Source organism: Coregonus clupeaformis, unplaced genomic scaffold (genome assembly GCF_020615455.1).
Source record: "Coregonus clupeaformis isolate EN_2021a unplaced genomic scaffold, ASM2061545v1 scaf1417, whole genome shotgun sequence".
Taxonomy (NCBI): Eukaryota; Metazoa; Chordata; class Actinopteri; order Salmoniformes; family Salmonidae; genus Coregonus; species Coregonus clupeaformis.
In genome coordinates this window covers 78,928-101,131 of record NW_025534871.1, presented here as the reverse complement: position 1 = coordinate 101,131, position 22,204 = coordinate 78,928, and the positions used below count along the sequence as shown (strand labels likewise).

General features: G+C 45.7%; 3 protein-coding genes across 3 annotated transcripts; 2 read left to right on the top strand and 1 right to left on the bottom strand.

Moving 5' to 3' along the window:
• Positions 1 to 516: 516 nt before the first annotated feature.
• Positions 517 to 6,717, bottom strand: LOC121555292 (bcl-2-like protein 13). The gene is made up of 3 exons (XM_041869112.2): positions 6,574 to 6,717; positions 6,191 to 6,281; positions 517 to 1,735 (listed from the first exon to the last, which is right to left on the bottom strand). Exons 1-3 carry the CDS (start codon positions 6,645 to 6,647, stop codon positions 776 to 778), a joined length of 1,125 nt encoding a protein of 374 aa, XP_041725046.1. The 5' UTR covers positions 6,648 to 6,717; the 3' UTR covers positions 517 to 775.
• A 7,230-nt stretch (positions 6,718 to 13,947) lies between these two features.
• On the top strand, positions 13,948 to 17,413 carry LOC121555284 (V-type proton ATPase subunit E 1-like). The gene is made up of 10 exons (XM_041869100.2): positions 13,948 to 14,053; positions 14,157 to 14,218; positions 14,923 to 14,988; positions 15,295 to 15,404; positions 15,690 to 15,756; positions 15,881 to 15,970; positions 16,448 to 16,516; positions 16,631 to 16,725; positions 16,905 to 16,992; positions 17,279 to 17,413. The coding sequence occupies exons 2-10, from the start codon at positions 14,186 to 14,188 to the stop codon at positions 17,339 to 17,341; spliced, it is 681 nt and encodes a 226-aa protein (XP_041725034.1). The 5' UTR covers positions 13,948 to 14,053; positions 14,157 to 14,185; the 3' UTR covers positions 17,342 to 17,413.
• A 1,890-nt stretch (positions 17,414 to 19,303) lies between these two features.
• Positions 19,304 to 22,037, top strand: LOC121547868 (adenosine deaminase 2-A-like). The gene is made up of 9 exons (XM_041859298.1): positions 19,304 to 19,559; positions 19,679 to 19,898; positions 20,027 to 20,237; positions 20,378 to 20,505; positions 20,641 to 20,731; positions 20,898 to 21,006; positions 21,151 to 21,308; positions 21,508 to 21,710; positions 21,938 to 22,037. The coding sequence occupies exons 1-9, from the start codon at positions 19,304 to 19,306 to the stop codon at positions 22,035 to 22,037; spliced, it is 1,476 nt and encodes a 491-aa protein (XP_041715232.1).
• The last annotated feature ends 167 nt before the right edge of the window (positions 22,038 to 22,204 follow it).

Genomic DNA, 22,204 nt, shown 5'->3' with positions numbered 1-22,204 from the left:
AAGGGGCATTTGCTTATCAAATCTATTTCCCCCACACTGGCCAATGGAGGAAAATATTGGAGCACAGAGCACAATCTAAGTGCATTCAATTCTCTAGGGCTTGCAGTAGACCTATATTGATTTGCCATTTTGAACAGGAATTCCTTCTCTAAGGTATGTAGACAAATGGCAGCTGTTGTTCTGTATTACAGCAAACTGAGCAACAGGGGGCAGTGCAGGGTGGTTACTGTAACCCCAGAAATCCACACCTGCTACATAAGCTTTGGCCCTTTGCTGATTTGCAGCTGAGTCACTATACAGATTAATATCCACTAATACATTTGATCAAAAACAAACGTCACTTTGTGAGTTTGCCCACAGTGACACAGAACAAGCCATTATACAATACCCCTTGAAGTGGCTCAACTATAGTCATAATTAATGTGTGTGTGTGTGTGTGTGTGTGTGTGTGTGTGTGTGTGTGTGTTGTTTTATAGTGCATTGACAGGGACAAAAAATTAACAACAAACAAAGATCTGATTTTTAAAATACTTTAAAAGTGTAATTTCCTGTGAATATACAGAGAAACAAAAATTCTTGCTCTTCCAAATCTCCTGAGCTCTTACGTGAACTGAGGTAGCACAGGAAATAGATAGAAAATGCAACCAACCTTCATAATACTACATAGATGCAAAGAAACACATTGTGTAAAATCCAGTATGTACTTGGTGGAATAGTTTAGAGTAGATTTGAAAAGACCTGGGTTATGTGGCTGCTGGGACAGGATAGGGGTTTGCTACTTTCTGCAGTAGGCCACAGCCCCATAAGCCAACACTCCCACAATAGCCACCATAGCAGCGCCCCCACACAGCAGCACAGGTAGCTCAGTGGCAGGGAGCGATGTAACAGGCTCAGCCTCTGTCTTCTCTGGCGGAACCTCCTGCGTCACTGGTGGGATTTCCTGTGTCTCATGGGCAGCGGGGAGCGAGACCGACGACTCTGGCTGGCTGTTAGTTTGGCTCTCGTCTGGTGGCTGTGGTGCTCCTGGTCCTAGGACCGGGGGAGGGTGGAGCTGCTCCTGCATAGAGTATTGGAGCTCTGAATGTAACTCAGCTAGTGTAGGTATTGAGGGGACAGGAGTAGAGGAGGCAGAGGGAGGCTCTAGCTTCCAAACTGGCATGGGCATAGAGGCGGTGGTGGCGTGGGATACTTCAGCAGGCTCCTCCTGGACAAATAGCTCCTCAGCCACAGACATAATTAAATCCATAGTCTCTTGGTGGTCAGCTGACACCTCAGATGAAGGTATTAATTCCTGGGTGCCCAGCTCCTCAGCCAGCTCTCCTTCTCTCCCCAGCACACTCATCGCACTAGCTTGTAGCTCCTCCTCTTCCCCCAGGCTCCCGTCCTCCTCCTCTTCCACCAGCATCTCCTCCTCTTCCTCCCGCTCTAGGTGGACCATGTCAGAGATAGAGGAGTGGTTCTCGCTGCGCTCCTCAGCTAGGTGGACCACTCCGTCACAGCTGTCAACGCTCTTCGTGTCCTCGGGGTCCATCATGTCTCCCACTGTGGACCAGGACTCTGCCAGACTGCTCTCTGTCTGCCAGGGGCCAGACCCACCACTGTCTCCCTGGCTCAGCTGCAGCGTGGCGGGGCCCAGCCAATCAGGCATCTGCTCTCCAGACAGGGAACTGACCTCACCACTGTCCTCCCCTCTGGACACTGCTGGGACCTTGCCCTCCAGACTGAAGACTGGCCACTGGAGAGAAACAACAGACAACCAACTATTAACATGAAAACATATAGGATAATATGGTTCAACAAATAAAGTAAATTCCTAAAATCAACAATAAATAAATCAACTATATTGAGTTGAATATAAATCCCTTATAACTACTTCATAGTTGTTAGATTGATTGTGTGTTTTTATGACACAGAATCTCATAGCTAGCCTGGGTGCCAGTCTGTTTCTGCTCTCTTGCCAACTACTTATGGAATTGTTTGGCTTGAAAATGGCAGCAATGGAGTTGGCAAGAGCACAAACCGATCTGGGACTAGGATATCTCATAGCTGTTGTCCCTGGAAAATGTTAACCAATATATTAGAAGATGTCCTTCAGTGACGTGAACTGATCAAGTTCTGTGTGGAAAAAGTAACACCCTCTGCTCCGTGTTGCAGCATTTTTTTCTATGTATAGCCTGGCTCTCACATATCTGACTATGTATAGGCTCTATATATGTATCTCCATGTCAGCCAGGAGCGGAAGCCATTTCAGAGGTTTCACATGATGTGATGCGTAGTCGAGAGGGGGGATATAGAGGAGAAGTGATGTTAGAAACCCAGGACGTGTGGAAGTTGTCAAGTTGAAAACGTCTCACACACACTTACTAAAACAGAGGACACAACGCATTGCACTTGAACAAAACGTTAGAGGTAGAGAAATATTCACCCAAACACACACGTCTGCCAGAAATCCCACAGTAAAAGCTTCCTGCAGCCCCTCACCCCTTGCACCATGTCTCAGGCCTGCATGCAGAAAATACTTATCAACCCCACCCCCCATTTCAGAGTGGACAATTTGTACAACCCTTCCCCTACAGAGCACTGTGTGTCAGCACTCTTTATCCTCTCATTGTCCCCTTGTCTTTCAGTCCATCCTTTCCATTCAAATTCCACTCTATTTATTTGTTCATTCCTTGTATGTTGAGATGAAATACATCTGTCCATCATTGAGTGACCCTGATTAATCATTATGCATGCACGTGGCCTTTTATCACATGTAGTCCTATGCCAGGCACAGAGTCAAAACTCTGAGATCAAGTCAGAGCCGTTTATTTCATAATGAAAAAGCATAGAACCACAGTGACAGAGGACATTTATATCTGTCACCTTTATCCATGTGTACAATAAATATTTCCTGGTTTGATCAACATTGAAGGATCAAACAGCTCATCCACTTGCACCATTCTACTTGTGTTCCTCTGCACAGTCATAGAACGCATTGTGTGTTTGTCCTGAGTGTTTGTCCTTTCCCACCTGGACAAGAGGAACACCTACGTGAGAATGCTATTCATTGACTACAGCTCAGCATTCAACACCATAGTGCCCTCAAAGCTCATCACTAAGCTAAGGATCCTGGGACTAAACACCTCCCTCTGCAACTGGATCCTGGACTTCCTGACAGGCCACTCCCAAGTGGTAAGGGTAGGTAACAACACATCTGCCACACTGATCCTCAATACGGGGGCCCCTCAGGGGTGCGTGCTCAGTCCCCTCCTGTACTCCCTGTTCACCCATGACTGCATGGCCAGGCACGACTCCAACACCATCATTAAGTTTGCCGACGACACAACAGTGGTAGGCCTGATCACCGACAACAATGAGACAGCCTATAGGGAGGAGGTCAGAGACCTGGCCGTGTGGTGCCAGGACAACAACCTCTCCCTCAACGTGACCAAGACAAAGGAGATGATTGTGGACTACAGGAAAAAAAAGAGGACTGAGCACGTCCCCATTCTCATCGACGGGGCTGTAGTGGAACAGGTTGAGAGCTTCAAGTTCCTTGGTGTCCTCATCACCAACAAACTATCATGGTCCAAACACACCAAGACAGTCGTGAAGAGGGCACGACAAAGCCTATTCCCCCTCAGGAGACTGAAAAGATTTGGCATGGGTCCTCAGATCCTCAAAAAAGTATACAGCTGCACCATCGAGAGCATCCTGACTGGTTGCATCACCGCCTGGTATGGCAACTGCTTGGCCTCCGACCGCAAGGCACTACAGAGGGTAGTGCGTACGGACCAGTACATCACTGGGGCCAAGCTTCCTGCCATCCAGGACCTCTATACCAGGCGGTGTCAGAGGAAAGCCCTAAAAATTGTCAAAGACTCCAGCCACCCTAGTCATAGACTGTTCTCTCTGCTACCGCACGGCAAGTGGTACCGGAGTGCCAAGTCTAGGTACAAAAGACTTCTCAACAGCTTCTACCCCCAAGCCATAAGACTCCTGAACAGCTAATCATGGCTACCTGGACTATTTGCACTGCCCCCCCCACCCCATCCTTTTACGCTGCTGCTACTCTGTTAATTATTTATGCATAGTCACTTTAACTCTGCCCACATGTACATATTACTTCAACTACCTCAACTAGCCGGTACCCCCGCACATTGACTCTGCACCGGTGCCCACCTGTATATATAGCCTCCCTACTGTTATTTTATTTTACTTCTGCTCTTTTTTTCTCAACACTTTTTTTGTTGTTGTTTTATTTTTATTTTTTTGTTAAAAATAAATGCACTGTTGGTTAAGGGCTGTAAGTAAGCATTTCACTGTAATGTCTGCACCTGTTGTATTCGGCGCATGTGGCCAATAAAATTTGATTTGATTTGATTTGATTTGAGATGGACTGTCTCTGAGAGGCACATCAGCAGAAACCGTGGATTAAATATCCGTCGGCTAAAGCTGAGTGCAAGCTGTTTGGGACGGGGAATCGTTTTAAATACCTAGAATATCTAGAAATTGGACCTAGTGTTGCAGTGCACCCAACAAGAAGCACACTTATGTAATAGTTTAGTCATTTTATGCTAATCATCACTGCTGGCACCAGCCCCCACACAGCTGGAACTCATGTCACTGTCATTACAGGCAAAACAAATTCTCAACAGCCCAAAGTCACGTAAGTAGCCACTCATTTCTTACAACCCTACCCCGTTTCCCATAATTCCCACACTGTTTAGCTTGGAAGAGTGAGCCATGGAATAGAAGTCACATAGCCTTCAGCATGTGACAAATGCAGTGACTAGCCAGCTGTCATGTGACCAGTGCACCATGCCCAGAAAGCTGCCCTCTCTCTAACATCGAGGTGTATGTTACTAGACATTTTGGCACAAGGGGAACCAGTGACATGGTGATCACGCTCTCCCTGCAATGCATAGAGTAGGCCTATAGGCAGATATCCACAAACTTGTTTATGTGGAAGGGTACTGTACAGTGCCTGTTCTAAAGCATATCAATTGCTTACTCTGTCCAATAAGCCTCATTCACTTATTACCCTCTTTGCGTTATAGGATTCCCAATGATCCACCCCCTGACAATGGCTTTTAACCCCCACAGAGTTTAATTAAAACAAATCCCTATAATGTGGAGTGCCACTCCTTTCCAGACCTGGGTTCAATTACTATTTGAAATCTTTCAGATACATTTAGTGTTTGGTGTAGTCTGTCTGCAGTGCCAGATGGATGGGGTTTGCACTTTTGCGACTATCCTATTTTTTCCATTGCGCCAGGCAAGTTCAATCAAGCCCAGATAAAGTATTTGAAATGATTTCGAATAGTATTTGAACCCAGGTCTGCTCTCTTCCCCATAGTATCAGATACCCTTGGTAGTGATGTCAGAGACTCATGGTCATGATATCAGAGCCCCAGAGATACAAGGTCAGTCTGAATATCAGACAGAGGAAACCACACATTCTCAGCCCCTCGTGAACCATCTGATGATCTTATCCTATTGGATTTCTAGAAACAGACACATGACAACAGACACACACATGCGCGTGCACACACAAACATACACACAGGGACGTACGGACACAGACACACACACACTCGAGAAAAGGTCGCACATAAGGCTAGTATTTTCCGATGCCAATGACAAGTTAGCTGGACACAAGACTTCGGACATAATCCTGTCCCTGTTGATTTAATTAGTAACTAATGACAACCACCAAACAACACCCAGAGAAACAGACCTGTTTATGTTGACAGTTGTGCCCTTCATAACATCAAAGAGCTCCATGGTGGCTGATATAGACCCCTTCCATATTGGTTTAACAAAGCAAGCTTTTACAAGGCCCTGTCACCTCAACTACATATATTACTACTACTTGTGTGTACTATTATGTACTACTAATACTGCTACAGTACTATGCACCCACACACCACAATTCCCCTAAAACAGGGCTCTCCAACCCTGTTCCTGGAGAGTTACCTTCCTGTAGATTTTTGCTCCAACCCCAGTTGTAACTAATTTGATTCATCGTATCAACCAGCTAATTATTAGGTCAGGTGCGCTCGATTAGGGTTGGAATGAAAACCTACAGAATGGTAGCTTTCCAAGAACAGGGTTGGAAAGCCCTACCCTAAAACAACAAGATATCCTGTGATGCGGCCTTGCATTCCATTAATTAAGAGCAGAATAAAAGAAGTGTCTTTCTTACCTGGCTCCTCTCTGTAAAGTGTTGAAAGTCGAAGGCGAGAGACAGATGTTGAAATAGAGTAAGAGACGTGCACTCGGACAGGAAGTCAGGGCTGAGGACACAGCGATAGAGAGGGTGACATACACGCTGTAGTTAGCAATGGACTACCAGCTGCTGCACAGCACACAGGAGCACCCCCCTCCCTATCTCTTTTTCTCTATCTCTCTCCCTCTCTATCTCACTCTTCCACTCTCTCTTTCTCCATCCCCTGTCCAGTGGCCAGACTATGACGTAACAGTTGGCTACAATGTGGCCATGCATGTTTTATGGAGGGGAAAATAAATATATTCCATTTGTAAGAGGCTGCTATAGAATTACAGCATGCAAAGTGATTGAATACTTACTATTCATCATTGTGCCAGCTTGGGAAAATAGCTCTGCTATCCATTATGCCTATTGCCTTGCACTGGGCAGACATAACTAGCTGTAAGTCTGTGAAAAACCTCTGACTGACATAATAATAAACAGTACAGAGGAGGCAGAGAGGTCAGTGTTGTACACAGGCAGTTGGCCAAAGTTTTCTGACACACTTCCAGATGGCAGACAGTCATTCACTGTGCTGTAGAAGGAAAGAATGCAGACTGAGTCAGAAACAGAATGGAAACTCTGTGCTATTTTTATGGAATTCCTCTAACCCTCTAACCCTCTAGCATCATCTACTGGCAAGGCCCATACATGGTCTGCAGCACCATGGTCTGCACCATTGACGACATAGTCAGTTTGTCACGGATTCTGCCGAGGCTGCTCCTCCTCCTTGTTCGGGCAGGCTTCGGCGTTCTTCGTCCCCGGAGTACTAGCTACTGCCGATCGATGTTTTCGGTGTTTGTCTTGTGTTGTCTAGTTTATACACCTGTTGCTTATTAGTGTTGATTGTGTAGCATATAAGTTCCCTTGTTTTACGTTTGGCCTTTGTGTGTTATTGTGTATTGTCTCGTTGATGTTCGGCATAGCTATTTCGCCTCATTACGCACAGGGTGTTTTTCCCCTCCAGTGTTTTGGAGACTTTTGTTTGTGCGTTTGCATTCAGTAAAGTAGTCATCCTGATTCTCTGTGTCCTGCGTCTGACTTCACTTGCCGCGTACACATCACCCATTTGACAGAATAACACACCCACCATGGAGTCAGCAGGACCAGCGGTGGTAACGGAGTCTCTAGAGGAGCGCGTCAGCAGCCAGGACGCCATGATCCGAAGACTCGGCACCGCCATGCAGGATGTGATGGACACTTTGAGCCGATGGGAAAGAGGAGGTTTGCCCACACCTCCTCCTACAATACCACCACCATCGGCCAGACCCATCATCTCCGGAGTCCAGTGGGATTCGGCTCTCGCTCCCGAGGGCATATGATGGCACCGCAGCCGGGTGTCAGGGTTTCCTACTTCAAGTAGAACTCTACCTGGCAACCATTCACCCGGCGCCCTCGGGATACGAGAGCGTTTCCGCCCTCATCTCCTGTCTATCCGGCAAGGCATTGGAGTGGGCCAATGCCGAATGGAGGGGAATAGACGCCGCCACCATCAGTTATGTGGAGTTCTCCTGCTGCTTCAGGGCGGTTTTCGATCATCCCCCAGAGGGGAAAGCGGCGGGGGAGCGTCTGTTCCACCTCCGACAGGGGAAGAGGAGCGCGCAAGAGTTCGCCCTGGATTTCCGGACTCTGGCGGCCAATGCGGGGTGGAATGAGAGGGCCCTCATCGACCACTATCGGTGCAGCCTACGGGAGGACGTTCGCCGAGAGTTAGCCTGCAGGGACACCAACCTGAGCTTCGATCAGTTGGTGGACATGTCGATCCGTCTGGATACCCTGCTGGCTACCCGCGGACGTCCGGAGTTGGGGCCGTCCATTCCATCCCCCAGCACCTCCGAGCCGAGCCCTATGGAGCTCGGGGGTGCTGGTGCTAGAGAGAGGAGGAGAGAGACCCGGAGAGAGGCCGTCCCCTGCACCAACTGTGGCCGTAGAGGACACACTGCGGTTCGGTGCTGGGGAGGGTCTCCTGGGGATCGAGGCAACAGGTCACGCACTGATGAGTCATTTCAGGTGAGTAGGCGCCCAACTCACCCAGAGCTCTCTGTTGTCCACTTGTGTATTCAAGTTGAATTTCCCCAGCTTTCATCTCATTCCCAGCATAAGGCGCTAGTCGATTCAGGCGCAGCTGGGAATTTTATTGATCGTAATTTCTGTGATAAGTTAGGGATTCCCCTCCTACCAGTAGATGTGCCTTTCCCTATCCATGCCCTAGACAGCCGTCCTTTGGGGGTCAGGATTGATTAGGGGGAGGTCACGGCGCCACTAAAGATGAAGACGCAGGGGGGTCATGAGGAAATCATACAGTTGTATCTGATCGACTCTCCTGCGTTTCCCGTGGTGCTGGGGCTTCCTTGGTTAATATCTCATGACCCCAACATTTCGTGGCAACAGAGGGCTCTCAGGAGTGGTCTGATCAGTGTGTCGGGCGGTGTATAGGTGTTTCCGTAGGGGCGACCACGGTGGAAAGTCCGAACCAAATGCCCGCACTGCACATTCCTCCTGAGTATAATGATTTGGCACTCGTCTTCAGTAAGAAGAGGGGCGACACAATTACCACCTCATAGACAGGGGGGATTGTGCGATAGACCTCCAGGCAGGTGCTGCACTTCCCGTAGTCATGTGTATCCTCTGTCTCAAGAGGAGACGGCGGCTATGGAGACATACATCGCCGAATCTCTGGGACAGGGATACATACGGCCCTCCACTTCTCCTGCGTCCTCGAGTTTCTTTTTTGTGAAGAAGAAGGATGGAGGTTTGCGCCCGTGTATTGATTACCGTAGTCTCAATCAGATCACTGTTAAATACAGTTATCCTCTCCCTCTGATTGCGAGTATGACGGAGTCATTACACGGAGCACGCTTCTTCACAAAATTGGATCTCAGGAGCGCTTACAACCTGGTGCGCATTAGGGAGGGAGATGAATGGAAAACAGAATTTAGTACCACCTCGGGTCACTATGAGTATCTCGTCATGCCATACGGGTTAATGAATGCTCCTTCAGTCTTCCAATCATTTGTGGACGAGATTTTCCGGGATTTGCATGGGCAGGGTGTAGTGGTGTATATTGACGACATTCTAGTATACTCTGCTACACGAGCCGAGCATGTGGCCCTGGTGCGTCGAGTGTTGGGTAGGCTGTTGGAGCATGACTTGTATGTGAAGGCTGAGAAATGGCTGTTTTTCCAGGAGTCCATTTCCTTCCTGGGCCATCGGTTGTCCGCGTCAGGGGTGGAGATGGAGATTGACCGCGTTTCAGCCGTGCGTAATTGGCAGACTCCTACCACGATTAAGGAGGTGCAGCGTTTTTTGGGTTTTGCCAATTACTACCGGAGGTTTATCCGGGGTTTTGGACAGGTAGCAGCTCCCATCACCTCCCTTGCTAAAGGGGGGCCCGGTGCGTTGCAGTGGTCGGCTGAGGCGGACAGGGCGTTTAGACAACTGAAGGACCTGTTCACCTCGGTTCCGGTGCTGGCACATCCGGACCCCTCTTTGGCGTTCCAAGTGGAGGTGGACGCGTCAGAGGCGGGTATTGGGGCTGTACTGTCTCAACGCTCGGGCACGCCTCCTAAACCGGCGGAACGTAATTACGATGTGGGGGACAGGAAACTGCTAGCTGTGGTCCAAGCCCTAAAGGTGTGGAGGCATTGGCTTGAGGGGGCTCAACACCCTTTTCTCATTCTGACTGACCATCGTAACCTGGAGTACATCCGGGCAGCTAGGAGACTGAACCCTCGTCAGGCTAGGTGGGCCATGTTTCTGGCCCGGTTTGTCTTTAAGCTCACCTATATACCAGGGTCACAGAACGTTAAGGCAGACGCCCTGTCCCGGCGATATGACACAGAGGAGAGGTCCATTGAGCCCACTCCCATACTTCCGGAGTCTTGTCTGGTGGCACCGGTGGTGTGGGAGGTCGATGCGGAGATCGAGAGGGCGTTACGTACCGACCCTACTCCTCCAGAGTGTCCGGAGGGGCGGAAGTACGTGCCGCTCGAGATTCGTGATCGACTAATTTATTGGGCTCACACTTCACCCTCCTCTGGTCATCCTGGTATTGGCCGGACAGTGCACTGCCTTAGTGAAAAGTACTGGTGGCCAACATTGGCAAAGGACGTGAGGGTTTATGTCTCCTCCTGCTCGGTGTGCGCTCAGTGTAAGGCGCCTAGACACCTGCCCAGGGGGAAGTTACAACCCCTACCCGTTCCACAACGGCCGTGGTCTCACCTATCGGTAGACTTTGTCACTGACCTTCCCCCCTCCCAGGGGAATACCACTATTTTGGTCGTTGTGGATCGGTTTTCTAAGGCCTGTCGTCTCATTCCAATGCCGGGTCTCCCTACTGCCCTACAAACTGCTGAGGCCCTGTTTACTCACGTCTTCCGGCACTACGGGGTACCTGAGGATATAGTGTCTGATCGGGGTCCCCAGTTCACCTCTAGAGTCTGGAGGGCATTTATGGAACGCTTGGGGGTCTCGGTTAGCCTTACCTCGGGTTTCCACCCTGAGAGTAATGGGCAGGTGGAGAGAGTAAACCAGGATGTGGGTAGGTTTCTGAGGTCCTATTGCCAGGACCGGCAGGAGGAGTGGTCGGGGTATATCCCCTGGGCAGAGATTGCCCAGAACTCCCTTCGCCACTCCTCTACGAATCTGACTCCTTTTCAGTGTGTGTTAGGGTATCAGCCGGTTCTGGCACCCTGGCATCAGAGCCAGATCGAGGCTCCTGTGGTGGATGAATGGTTTCGGCGCTCGGAGGAAACCTGGAACACTGCGCATGTCCATCTGCAGCGGGCTATCCGTAGGCATAAGGCGAGCGCCGATCGCCACCGCAGTGAGGGTCCAGCGTATGCACCTGGAGATCGAGTCTGGCTCTCGACTCGAAACCTACCCCTTCGTCTGCCCTGCCGGAAGCTGGGTCGGCGGTTTGTGGGGCCATTTAAAGTCCTGAGGAGATTGAACGAGGTATGTTACAGGTTACAACTGCCAAATGATTATCGAATTAACCTCTCGTTCCATGTGTCTCTCCTCAGGCCGGTGGTAGCTGGTCCACTCCAGGACAATGAGATACGAGAGGCTCCTCCGCCCCCACTGGACATCGAGGGGGCTCCGGCGTACTCAGTCCGGTCCATCGTGGATTCGAGACGTCGGATGGGGGGTCTGCAGTATCTCGTGGAGTGGGAGGGGTACGGTCCGGAGGAACGGTGCTGGGTGCCTAGGAGGGACATCTTAGATCCCTCCCTCTTGACGGAGTTCCACCGGAGTCATTCCACTCGCCCTGCTCCGCGTCCTCCTGGCCGTCCCCCGAGGCCGGGTCGGCGCACGGCTGGAGCCGCGCGTCAAGGGGGGGGTACTGTCACGGATTCTGCCGAGGCTGCTCCTCCTCCTTGCTCGGGCAGGCTTCGGCGTTCGTCGTCCCCGGAGTACTAGCTACTGCCGATCGATGTTTTCGGTGTTTGTCTTGTGTTGTCTAGTTTATACACCTGTTGCTTATTAGTGTTGATTGTGTAGCATATAAGTTCCCTTGTTTTACGTTTGGCCTTTGTGTGTTATTGTGTATTGTCTCCTTGATGTTCGGCATAGCTATTTCGCCTCATTACGCACAGGGTGTTTTTCCCCTCCAGTGTTTTAGAGACTTTTGTTTGTGCGTTTGCACTCAGTAAAGTAGTCATCCTGATTCTCTGTGTCCTGCGTCTGACTTCACTTGCCGCGTACACATCACCCATTTGACACAGTTTGCACAGACAATTTATTCCTGAGGATTATTACAAAAATACTTTAAATAAATGTTGACCAGAGGAGGCTGGTGGGAGGAGATACAGGAGGATGGGCTCACTGTAATGGTATAAATGGAACAGAGTCAAACATGTGGTTTCCATATGTTTGATGTGTTTGATACCGTTCCATTTACTCCATTCCAGCCATTACAATGAGCCCATCCTCCTATAGCTTCTCCCACCAGCCTCCTCTGATGATGACATTATCCGCAATTGATTTCCCTCAAATTTTGATGGTATTAGCTACAATCATGTATCAAATCATTTAAAATATTAACATTTGAGAAAGATATTCAGTGAGAAGTCTTCAATTAATTTAATACAAGCATTCAGAAAGTAATCATACCCCTTGACTCATTCCACATTTTGTTGTGTTACAGCCTGAATTCAAAATGGATTAAATTGATTTGTTTTCTCACCCATCTACACACAATACTCCATAAAGACAAAGTGAAAACATGTTTTTAGAAATTTTTGCAAATGTATTGAAAATTAAATACAGAAATATCTCATTTACATAAGTATTCACACCCCTGAGTCAATACATGTTACAATCTTCTTTGGCAGCGATTACAGCTGAGTCTTTCTGGGTAAGTCTCTAAGGCTTTGCACACCTGGATTGTACAATATTTGCGAAGAATTCTATTAAAAATTAGTTAAGCTCTGTCAAGTTGGTTGTTGATCATTGCTAGACAGCCATTTTCAAGTTCAAGCCGGTTTGAGTAAAAACTGTAACTAGGCCCCTCAGGAAAATATGGATAGTACTCAGGGATGTGTTGTGTTGGATTTGCCCCAAACATAACACTTTGTATTCAGGACAAAATGTTCATTTCTTTGCCACATTCTTTGCAGTTTTACTTTAGTGCCTTATTGCAAACAGATGCATGTTTTGGAATATGTTTATTCTGTATGTGCTTCCTTCTTTTCACTCTGTCATTTAGGTTAGTAATGTGTAGTAACTACAATGTTGATCCATCCTCAGTTTTCTCCTATCACAGCCATTAAACTCTATAAGTTTTAAAGTCACCATTGGCCTCGTGGTGAAATCCCTGAGCGGTTTCCTTCCTCTCCGGCAACTGAGTTAGGAAGGACGCCTGTATCTTTGTAGTGACTTCACCTTGCTCAAAGGGATATTCAATGTCAGCTTTTTTTTATTTTTACCCTCCCTGGTCTTTGTGGAATCTGTGTTTGAAATTCACTGCTTGACTGAGGGACCTTATAATAAGTTGCATGGACTCACTCTTGTGTGCAATAATAGTGTTTAACATGATTTCTGAATTACTACCTCTTCTCTATATCCCACACATACAATTATATGTGTGACTTGTTAAGCAAATGTTTACTCATCATAACAAAGGGGCTGAATACTTACTTTAATACTGAAGTATATTTCAAACCAAATACTTTTACTCAAGTAGTATTTTGCTGGGTGACTTTCACTTGAGGCATTTTCTATTAAGGCATCTTTACTTTTAGCAGGCGCTCTTATCCAGAGCAACTTACAGTTAGTGAGTGTATACATTTTTATTTTACTTTTTCATACTTGGCCCCCGTGGGAATCGAACCCACAACCCTGGCGTTGCAAACCCTGGCCATTCCCTCCCCTACCCTGGACGACTTGTGCGCCGCCCCATGGGTCTCCCGGTCGCGGCCGGCTACGACAGAGCCTGGATTCGAACCAGGATCTCTAGTGGCACAGCTAGCACTGCTATGCAATGCCTTAAACCACTGCGCCACTCGGGAGACCAAGTATTTTACTCAAGTATGACAATTGGGTACTTTTTCCAACACTGTTTATTAGATATTTTACAAATGTATCCACTGCACTCACTCGTTTCTGTTAATATTTACCCCTAACCTAACGTAGCAGGCATGATATACAGTACCAGTGGTGTCTGCTCATCACACATCTTATTGGTGGGTGAGACCGGAAGTAAACATCATGTGACGTGGAAAATCAGCTGATCCAGCGTAGACATCTTTAGTCACGACTACAACGGTTAATTCATACATTCCTGGCTGTATTTCACTGGTATTTAATTAATTGATTGATACATCGCACTAAATAATTTACAATATTGTAAAGCAGGTTGCATTTATTGTATTGAAATCACGGTGTTTATCTTTTCTTCAAGGAAACAGAAGATCCTAGACTGCTGCAACCATGGCGCTCAGCGATGCCGACGTTCAGAAGCAGGTACATTGCAATTACAGCCTTTTAACCTTCACCCGTCTATCCATCTGCTGCTCTATTTAGGCCTTTTTTAAATGTCCAATTATAAATGATTGCAACAGTATATTTGTAAGGAGCAGAATTGTGATTGTATCATGCCAAGGCTGTCATTGAAAAAAATCTGAAATACTACTACTAAAATACAATCACAATGTCTAGTATGATTAGGACGTTTAATTGTTGATAAATTGAATTTAGACATCTAATTGCAAAATACATTTACTCAGTGCTGTATTTGTGAGGGAGAGATGCAATATATGGTCACATGATGGGAAAACCCATGGTCAGCTGAGGAACTTGAGTGATCCTATGTCTGGGTGTCTTGTCTCACCAACCCTTCTCATGCATTGTATATAAAGTAGAATTGATTAGGAGGCTTCATACATACATTACAGTTCCCTCTGTGGTTTATGGTTTAGAAACATGTTTTGTTAGATGAACATTACAGGGACAATTATGAAACAGAAATGTAAGCTAAACACCAGGCAGACATTCCACACCACATGGTGGAACCAAAAGATACAAGTTCATTAATGTACAGGGCAATGAAGCTTCCTAAGTCTGCCTCTTGACTCTCTTCAGTGTAAAACATGACTTGGAAAGCATGCCTAATGAGTCTTTTACTGTCAACTCCTCTCTAATTCACACTGTTCTATCCCCCTGTATAGATCAAACACATGATGGCCTTCATTGAGCAGGAGGCCAATGAGAAGGCAGAGGAAATTGATGCCAAGGTACAGTGCTCATTCACAAGTGACTGGCATAGTTCAGCACACAAAAATCCAGTGTGTGTTTTCAGCACACACAACCTCAAAAGATTTGCATAGGCACATTCAACTGAAATGAGAAAGCATGATCACTCCTCTAAGACATAATGAGAATTGACTAAATGAAAGCAAGTATTTTAGTTGTCCCCTTAACAATTCTACTGGTTCAATTCTTCTTAAAATGTATCCTCAGTAGTGAGGAAATGACCCTACCATCATAAAGACAGGGCCTCCTCATTGCATACTCTGAGTGACAAGTGTCTCCCCCTGCAGGCGGAAGAGGAGTTCAACATCGAGAAGGGCCGTCTGGTGCAGACCCAGAGGTTGAAGATCATGGAGTATTACGAGAAGAAAGAGAAGCAGATCGAGCAGCAGAAGAAAATGTAAGTCACTATTTTTCTTTGCAGCTCAGGAAGTGTTGCTGCTAGTCTCTCAGCTCCCTCAGAGACTTCTTCAATCTCTTTTTTTTCTCTAAAGAGGAATTTCCATTTGTCTGACGCATAACTTCCTTTAAATCTTTTATATTTGAAATTTGAAGTCACATCCAACAGCTCCTCCATTGTAAGAAGCACAGTATATGTTACATTAGCTATAGCTTACACCTGCTTGGACTTGTGATGTGGTCCTGTGCCACAGGCTCTTGTTTACTTGCCTCTCTTCCTCTACAGTCAAATGTCTAACCTGATGAACCAGGCTCGTCTTAAGGTGTTGAAGGCTCGCGACGACATGATTTCAGTAAGTTTCATTTGTCTTGGCTGGCATATTGTTTTGTTCAAACACAGCCAGAGGCATGATGTTCTACTACAGCAACGCATTCTATGTAAATAATAGGCTAACCTCTCTCAATGTGTGCACTCAGGAAATGTTGAGCGAGGCGCGTCAACGGCTGGCCAACATAGCCAAGGACCCAGCCAGGTACCCAGCACTGATGGATGGGCTGATTCTGCAGGTGGGGCCTTTTCTTTCTACCATTGTGTACAATAAAGTTGGGGGTATTCAATACTATAATCGCGTTAAGTTAAAATGGAAATAATAAAATACTTGTCACTGACACGGGTTTAGTGTTTTATTAGGATTCCCATTAGCTGTTGCTAAAGCAGCAGCTACTCTTCCTGGGTCCACACAAAACATCAAACATGACATAATACAGAACATTAATAGACAAGAACAGCTCAAGGAGAACTACATACATGTAAAATAAGACCAATAGAACCAAAAAAGGTCCTGTACTGACACAACGCTGAGAGAAACAGAGAACTATTACTATAGGACTACATTCATAAATTACATTTACATTCAGTAGCGTCTATCAGTTACACGCATATACATAGGCCTACAAGTTATTTAGGTCAAAGGCGTTGTAAGGTGTTTTTTTATTTAAAGCAAATGTTTTTCATGTGTCTGTTGCTCTGCTGTTGAATATCAGGGTTTCTATCAGCTTCTTGAGACCAAAGTGACCATCCGCTGTCGTAAACAGGACTTGCAGGTGGTTCAGGTCAGAATTAACTTTTTCACTCTATCCTAACAGTTAAATGTTGTTCAAGTGTATTTCTTTGTATGCTGGGTTGATGCATGATTCATATGATGTTTATGTTGAATTCCTATTCAGGCGGCTATCCAGAAGACCATTCCCATCTATAAAGCAGCAGTGAAGAACAATATTGAGGTTCGCATCGACCAGGACAACTTCCTGTCCCCAGAGATGTAAGAGGACAATCCCTTGTCTCAATGTGAACCCATTCATTTCAGATAGGTTTTACTTTGAATTAGTATTGATTGATTAACACGACGTCATATATTTTTTTTTCTTCTTATGTGGTCTTTCTAAGGTGTCAGTCAAGGGTTCATGAGTTAATTCAAAGATGTTTGTGTGTCTCCTTCAGTTCTGGAGGTATTGAGATCTACAACGCTGATGGGAAGATCAAGGTGTCCAACACCCTAGAGAGCAGACTGGACCTCATGGCTCAGCAGGTAAGGGCACAGGGACAGTCTCACAGGAACTATAGTGGCACTATGAACAGCTAGCACATCTAGTTAATGGACAGTTTACCTATATAAACAACCAACAGTGTGAATATCCTCACATAAAGCTATCGGCTTAACACAATTCTTCAGATGTATAAGCTGTGTGAAGTTTTGCACATGATTGTACTGCAAATTCTCAGATATAGTTTGGCCCCTTACTCTGTGGTTTTTCATGAGGTTCAGCTTGGCACTAATTCAGTGTCACTAATCCAGTGTCTGTCTTTCTGCTCAGATGATGCCTGAGGTTCGAGTGGCTCTTTTTGGGCAGAACCAGAACCGCAAGTTTTTGGACTGAGTGTCGCCATCCATCATCTTGAAGAGGAGTTATTTATTTTTGTTGTGTGAAAGTTACCATTCCTGTGTCTGTGAGAATAATTCAAAAAATGCTGTTAAAAATCGAAAAGACACCGTTTGTCGTATTGTTGTATTTCTGTGCATCTTGGGACATTATAAAAGTTGAACTTCATTGCAGATGTGAGTAGGAGGAGGTACTTTTGCACAGTGGTAATGGATCTGCTGCTCCCCCTGGGGATCTTGGTTTACACACCGCGGTCATCTTTATTATGATTGGCTGGAAAGTAATCATTTCAGACTGATTGGATCAGACTGCATCAGCTACAATAGAGCCCAACAGAGGTGTCATAATACCTATAAAACCTAGCGGTCAAACAAGGAGATGGTTCCAATCGGTTTTTCACCATTCATTTTTCCCATAGGTGATTTTAGAAACACTTAAAATAAGGTGTGTGTTTTGTGTAGGCTTACCCTGGCGTGACGTTTTGATAACCGTGTAAATCTCTCTAGGACAAGGTCACTTTTATCAATGTATTTACCCCCCAAAAATAAAATGCTAATGTGGCTATAATAAAGAACTACAAATGCCATGATGATCTGGACGAAACTGCCGAATCGAGGCAAAGGTAAGAATCTCTAGCATTTTCAGATCTGAGAGTAAATGGAGCTGAATATATTGATAAAAGTCACCTTATCCGAGAGAGATTTACATGGTTATCAAAACGTCACCCCAGGGTAAGCCTACACAAAACACAGGCCTTATTGTAAGTGTTTCTAAAATTCCCTACGGGAAAAATTGATGGTGGAAAAATGATTGGAACCATTTCACTGTTTGACTGCTAGGTTTTATGGGTATTATGACACCTCCGCTGTGGGGCTCTATTGTAGCTGATGCATCTTGTATCAGTTCCTTATTTAATCTAATAACATCTTCCTCTCATGAAAATATTAATTGCATGGAGCATTGACTCACCCATAGCTATTTGCTCCCATCTATCACAATTAAAATGAAGTGATGCAGGAAAAACATTGAAGACCAACTATGTCCTTATTGAATCCAATTAATTTATTGATGTTATGTCTTTGCTGTTGTATCATGAAACAGAAGGAAGGGGGATGTTGTCATTCCGTAAGGTGCTCCGTATGTATATGAGGATTGAAATGCATATTAAATTATACGTATGGTTATGTGTTTATTTTTTGCTTTATGTTGTTCATTTTGAGTCAAGATTTCCATCTGAAGAGGTTATATCGTGACAATATGTTCTAAAGTATAAATCGATAGTATCAGTTGCCGGCTCTTTTTTGACCTACACATTTTTTCTCTATCAGATTGTAATACAATGCATTTTTTTTCGACAAAGGAGTTGCACTATAGTCTCTTGTTATTTGTCCAATTGAATCATCTATGGTCCCTCCAGAGAATCTCATGACATGCTACATTTTTGGGCTGCATTCTGCTGACTAGCAACAGCCATTAAGTAAGTGGGCATAACACAATGGTATTGTGAGCCCGTCAACTCAGACTAAATAGCATAGTACTGGGGTAGTTTATGTGAGAAAGGTTTACACACTTGAGAAGGAAAGAGTGAATAAGGGAAGAATACCTCACTTCTGTTGCTTCTCATTTGTAAGTATGCTTTATTTTATTAATGTAAATGTTGTTTGCATTCAATTGTATGATTATCTGAACATTCCTGTTCAGGGCTTAGAAAGGAACTAGCAGCATCAGCGTATAGGTTTACGGTAGTACCTTATGTTCTAAATTAAAATGTGTTCTAAATTACTATCTCTGAAAACCTCTGTGTTCATTGTTGAATTAAATCTAGCATTTAGTTCAATGAGTGGCCTCTTCAAGAAGGATTTCCACAGCCACTTCTTCCAATCTCCAATGACACTGCAGGACAATATGGTTTTCCCCTCTAGAGGGAGCTATACCATCACCCTCCATTTGGCAGTTGTGATGTGCTGTGTGACTGTATGTGGCGGGACCCCTGACCCCCGTCAGAGGGAGACGATGATGTGCCAGGAGACCTCCAGGCAGACAGGGGGCCGTGTGCAGCTGACAGGGGCAGAGCAGTGGCTCGACGCACACCTTCACAAGCTAAAAGAACAAGAGATGGCTGCGGCCCAGTTCCCTCCTGCCATTCACTTCTTCAAGGCACGGCCCCTCATCCATAAGAGCCCCATCTTTAGCCTGCTGCAAAGGATGCCCAAAGGTAAGACAGTAATACAGTCCCACTGCCCTAGTGCAGCTGAGGAGCACCTTGGCTCACCTTACAAATATGTTTACCATCAATTTAACTACGGTTAGTATATTCTCTATTCTGGGTCACAGGGGCAGCCCTCCACATCCACAGCTCATCTCTGGTGAGTGTTGATTGGCTGGTGAAGAACATCACATACAGGCCCCATTGTTACATCTGCTTCACATGGGGCAGGTCTGTACGGTTCGTCTTCTCTAGTCGCCGGCCCTTCCCTACCTGGGACTGCCTCTACTGGCAACTGTTGAAGACCTTGAGAGCCAACATGGTGGATCCTACAGACTTTGACTACAGGTAGTCCACTATATCATCAAAGCCAAGCAATACAAATAGGCGTCTATGAATGAACACATGTAGTAGCAAAAAGACAACTTTCTTATTCATGGAAGGGTAGTTTATTGTCTTTTTGGATGTTTTTCCAGCTTGATGCAGAACCTCACACTGTTCACTGATGATCCAGACACTACCTACCCGAGCCAGGACGCAGTGTGGGAGAGGTTTGAGATGGCATTTGTGGCCATAGCTGGGCTGGTCACCTACGCTCCTGTGTTTAAAGACTTTCTCTACAAGGGCTTAGAACAGCTGTTTGATGACAACATCATGTACCTGGAACTAAGAACTGGACTATCAAGGGTTAGTACTGTGGGCCTTAATCGGAAGTATAATGGGCAATGTAGTGGGCTGAAATTACATGTTACCTAGGCTATATGAGATACCTAGACATTTATTTTTCAAGGGTTTTTGGTGATGTTTTTATTCTGCATATCCTGCAGACATATGAGCTGGATGGAAGCATCCATGATAAAGCCTGGTCCCTGAGGACTTATCAGGAAGTCACTCAACAGTTTGTGGCTGAACACCCTGGCTTTCTGGGAGCTCGACTCATCATTTCCGTCCATAGGTACAGTACAGGGTTCAAATACTATTTATAATCATTTTGGACACTCTAGCTGTGCTTGATTGAGCTTGCCTGTTGCAATGAAAGCAATATAATTATGATTTCTGATGATTGGCACTGCCGTTGTGTGCACCTTAGGGTTCTGAGTGTGTCTGATGTCAAAGCAGCTGTAAAAGAGGCCATTCAGATGCAGAAGGATTTCCCAGAGTTTGTTGCAGGATTCGACCTGGTGAGAATTCTATTGAGGGGTAGAACCAATCATATGCCCTCTCATTACTGAAAATCAATACACAAATAAACAATTTCATGATTTACTACAATGTTTACATAATTATTTATTACATTGCATCTATTTGACACACATTGTAAAATGAACTGTTCTTTTGTGGTTTTAGGTTGGCAGGGAGGACAGGGGAAGACCTCTCTGGTTCTTCAGGGAGGCCTTATCTCTACCTGCAGAGCTTGGAGTCATGCTGCAATACTTCTTTCATGCAGGAGAGACTGGCAAGTATAGGATGATTGATTAAAACCATTGTGTAATTAACAAAAACAAATCACGGTATATACACATTATTGTGATGCACTACCAGTATAACGTGTGTGTGTGTGTGTGTGTGTGTGTGTGCGCGTGCATTCATACTTGTGCAGACCACGAGGGCACTGAAGTGGATGAAAACATTCTGGATGCCCTACTGTTCAACACCACACGTATTGGGCATGGGTACGCCTTGGCACACCACCCACTGGCAAAGGAGCTCTCCAGGAAGGGAAACGTGGCCGTTGAAGTATGCCCCATCTCAAACCAGGTAAATGCCACATTGTCTGTCAGTACTCATCATAATATTCCCATTGGTTAAATAAAAAAGCAGCACTGTAGGGTATTTCAGTTTGGGGACAATAAAGTTAATCTGAACTGAACCTCTAAATATCTCTGGTTCAGTTGTCTTTAGTCCACTGAGTTAAATCAGTGCTGATGTCCCTGAATCCCTGTGTGTCTATGACCAGGTGCTGAAGCTGGTGTCTGACCTAAGGAACCACCCTGCAGCTGTGCTGATGTCTGAGGGCCACCCCATAGTGGTCAGCTCTGATGACCCGTCCCTGTTTGGGACCACTGGGCTCTCCTATGACTTCTATGAGATGTTTGTGGGCATCGGTGGCTTGAGGGCTAACCTGGGCACTCTGAAGGAGCTGGCCATCAACTCCATAAGGTGAGGTCAAGAGTTGTTTGGAGAATTTAAATGAAAGAGTATTTCATGTATCTCTATGGTATTACCTCTGTTTACTCTGGATACTAACTGTTTAATCTCTCATGACAGACTGTTAACATAGCTAGCTAGCGTATGGGTGATTGAGTTCGGAGATTACCAACTGCTTAATTTGTAGTCGTGAAAAGCATGTGTTTGAGAAAGTTGTAGTTATATGTCCTCTACCATAGATATAGCTCACTGCCATCACAGCTGAAGGAGATGGGGCTGGCCATGTGGCAGAGGACGTGGGATAAGTTCATCTCTGAGAACTCATATAGAAATCCCTGAGAAGTCAAGGACGGGACTTCTTCAAAACCACACTGATGTCAACTCAGCTCAATATGATGTCAATGCAGACAAATATTATATGACCCTCTTTGGTGAAAATCTACAGTGAATCAATAACAAACCACAAATGAGTGTAAATACAGAAATCATATTTATTATTTCTTTGC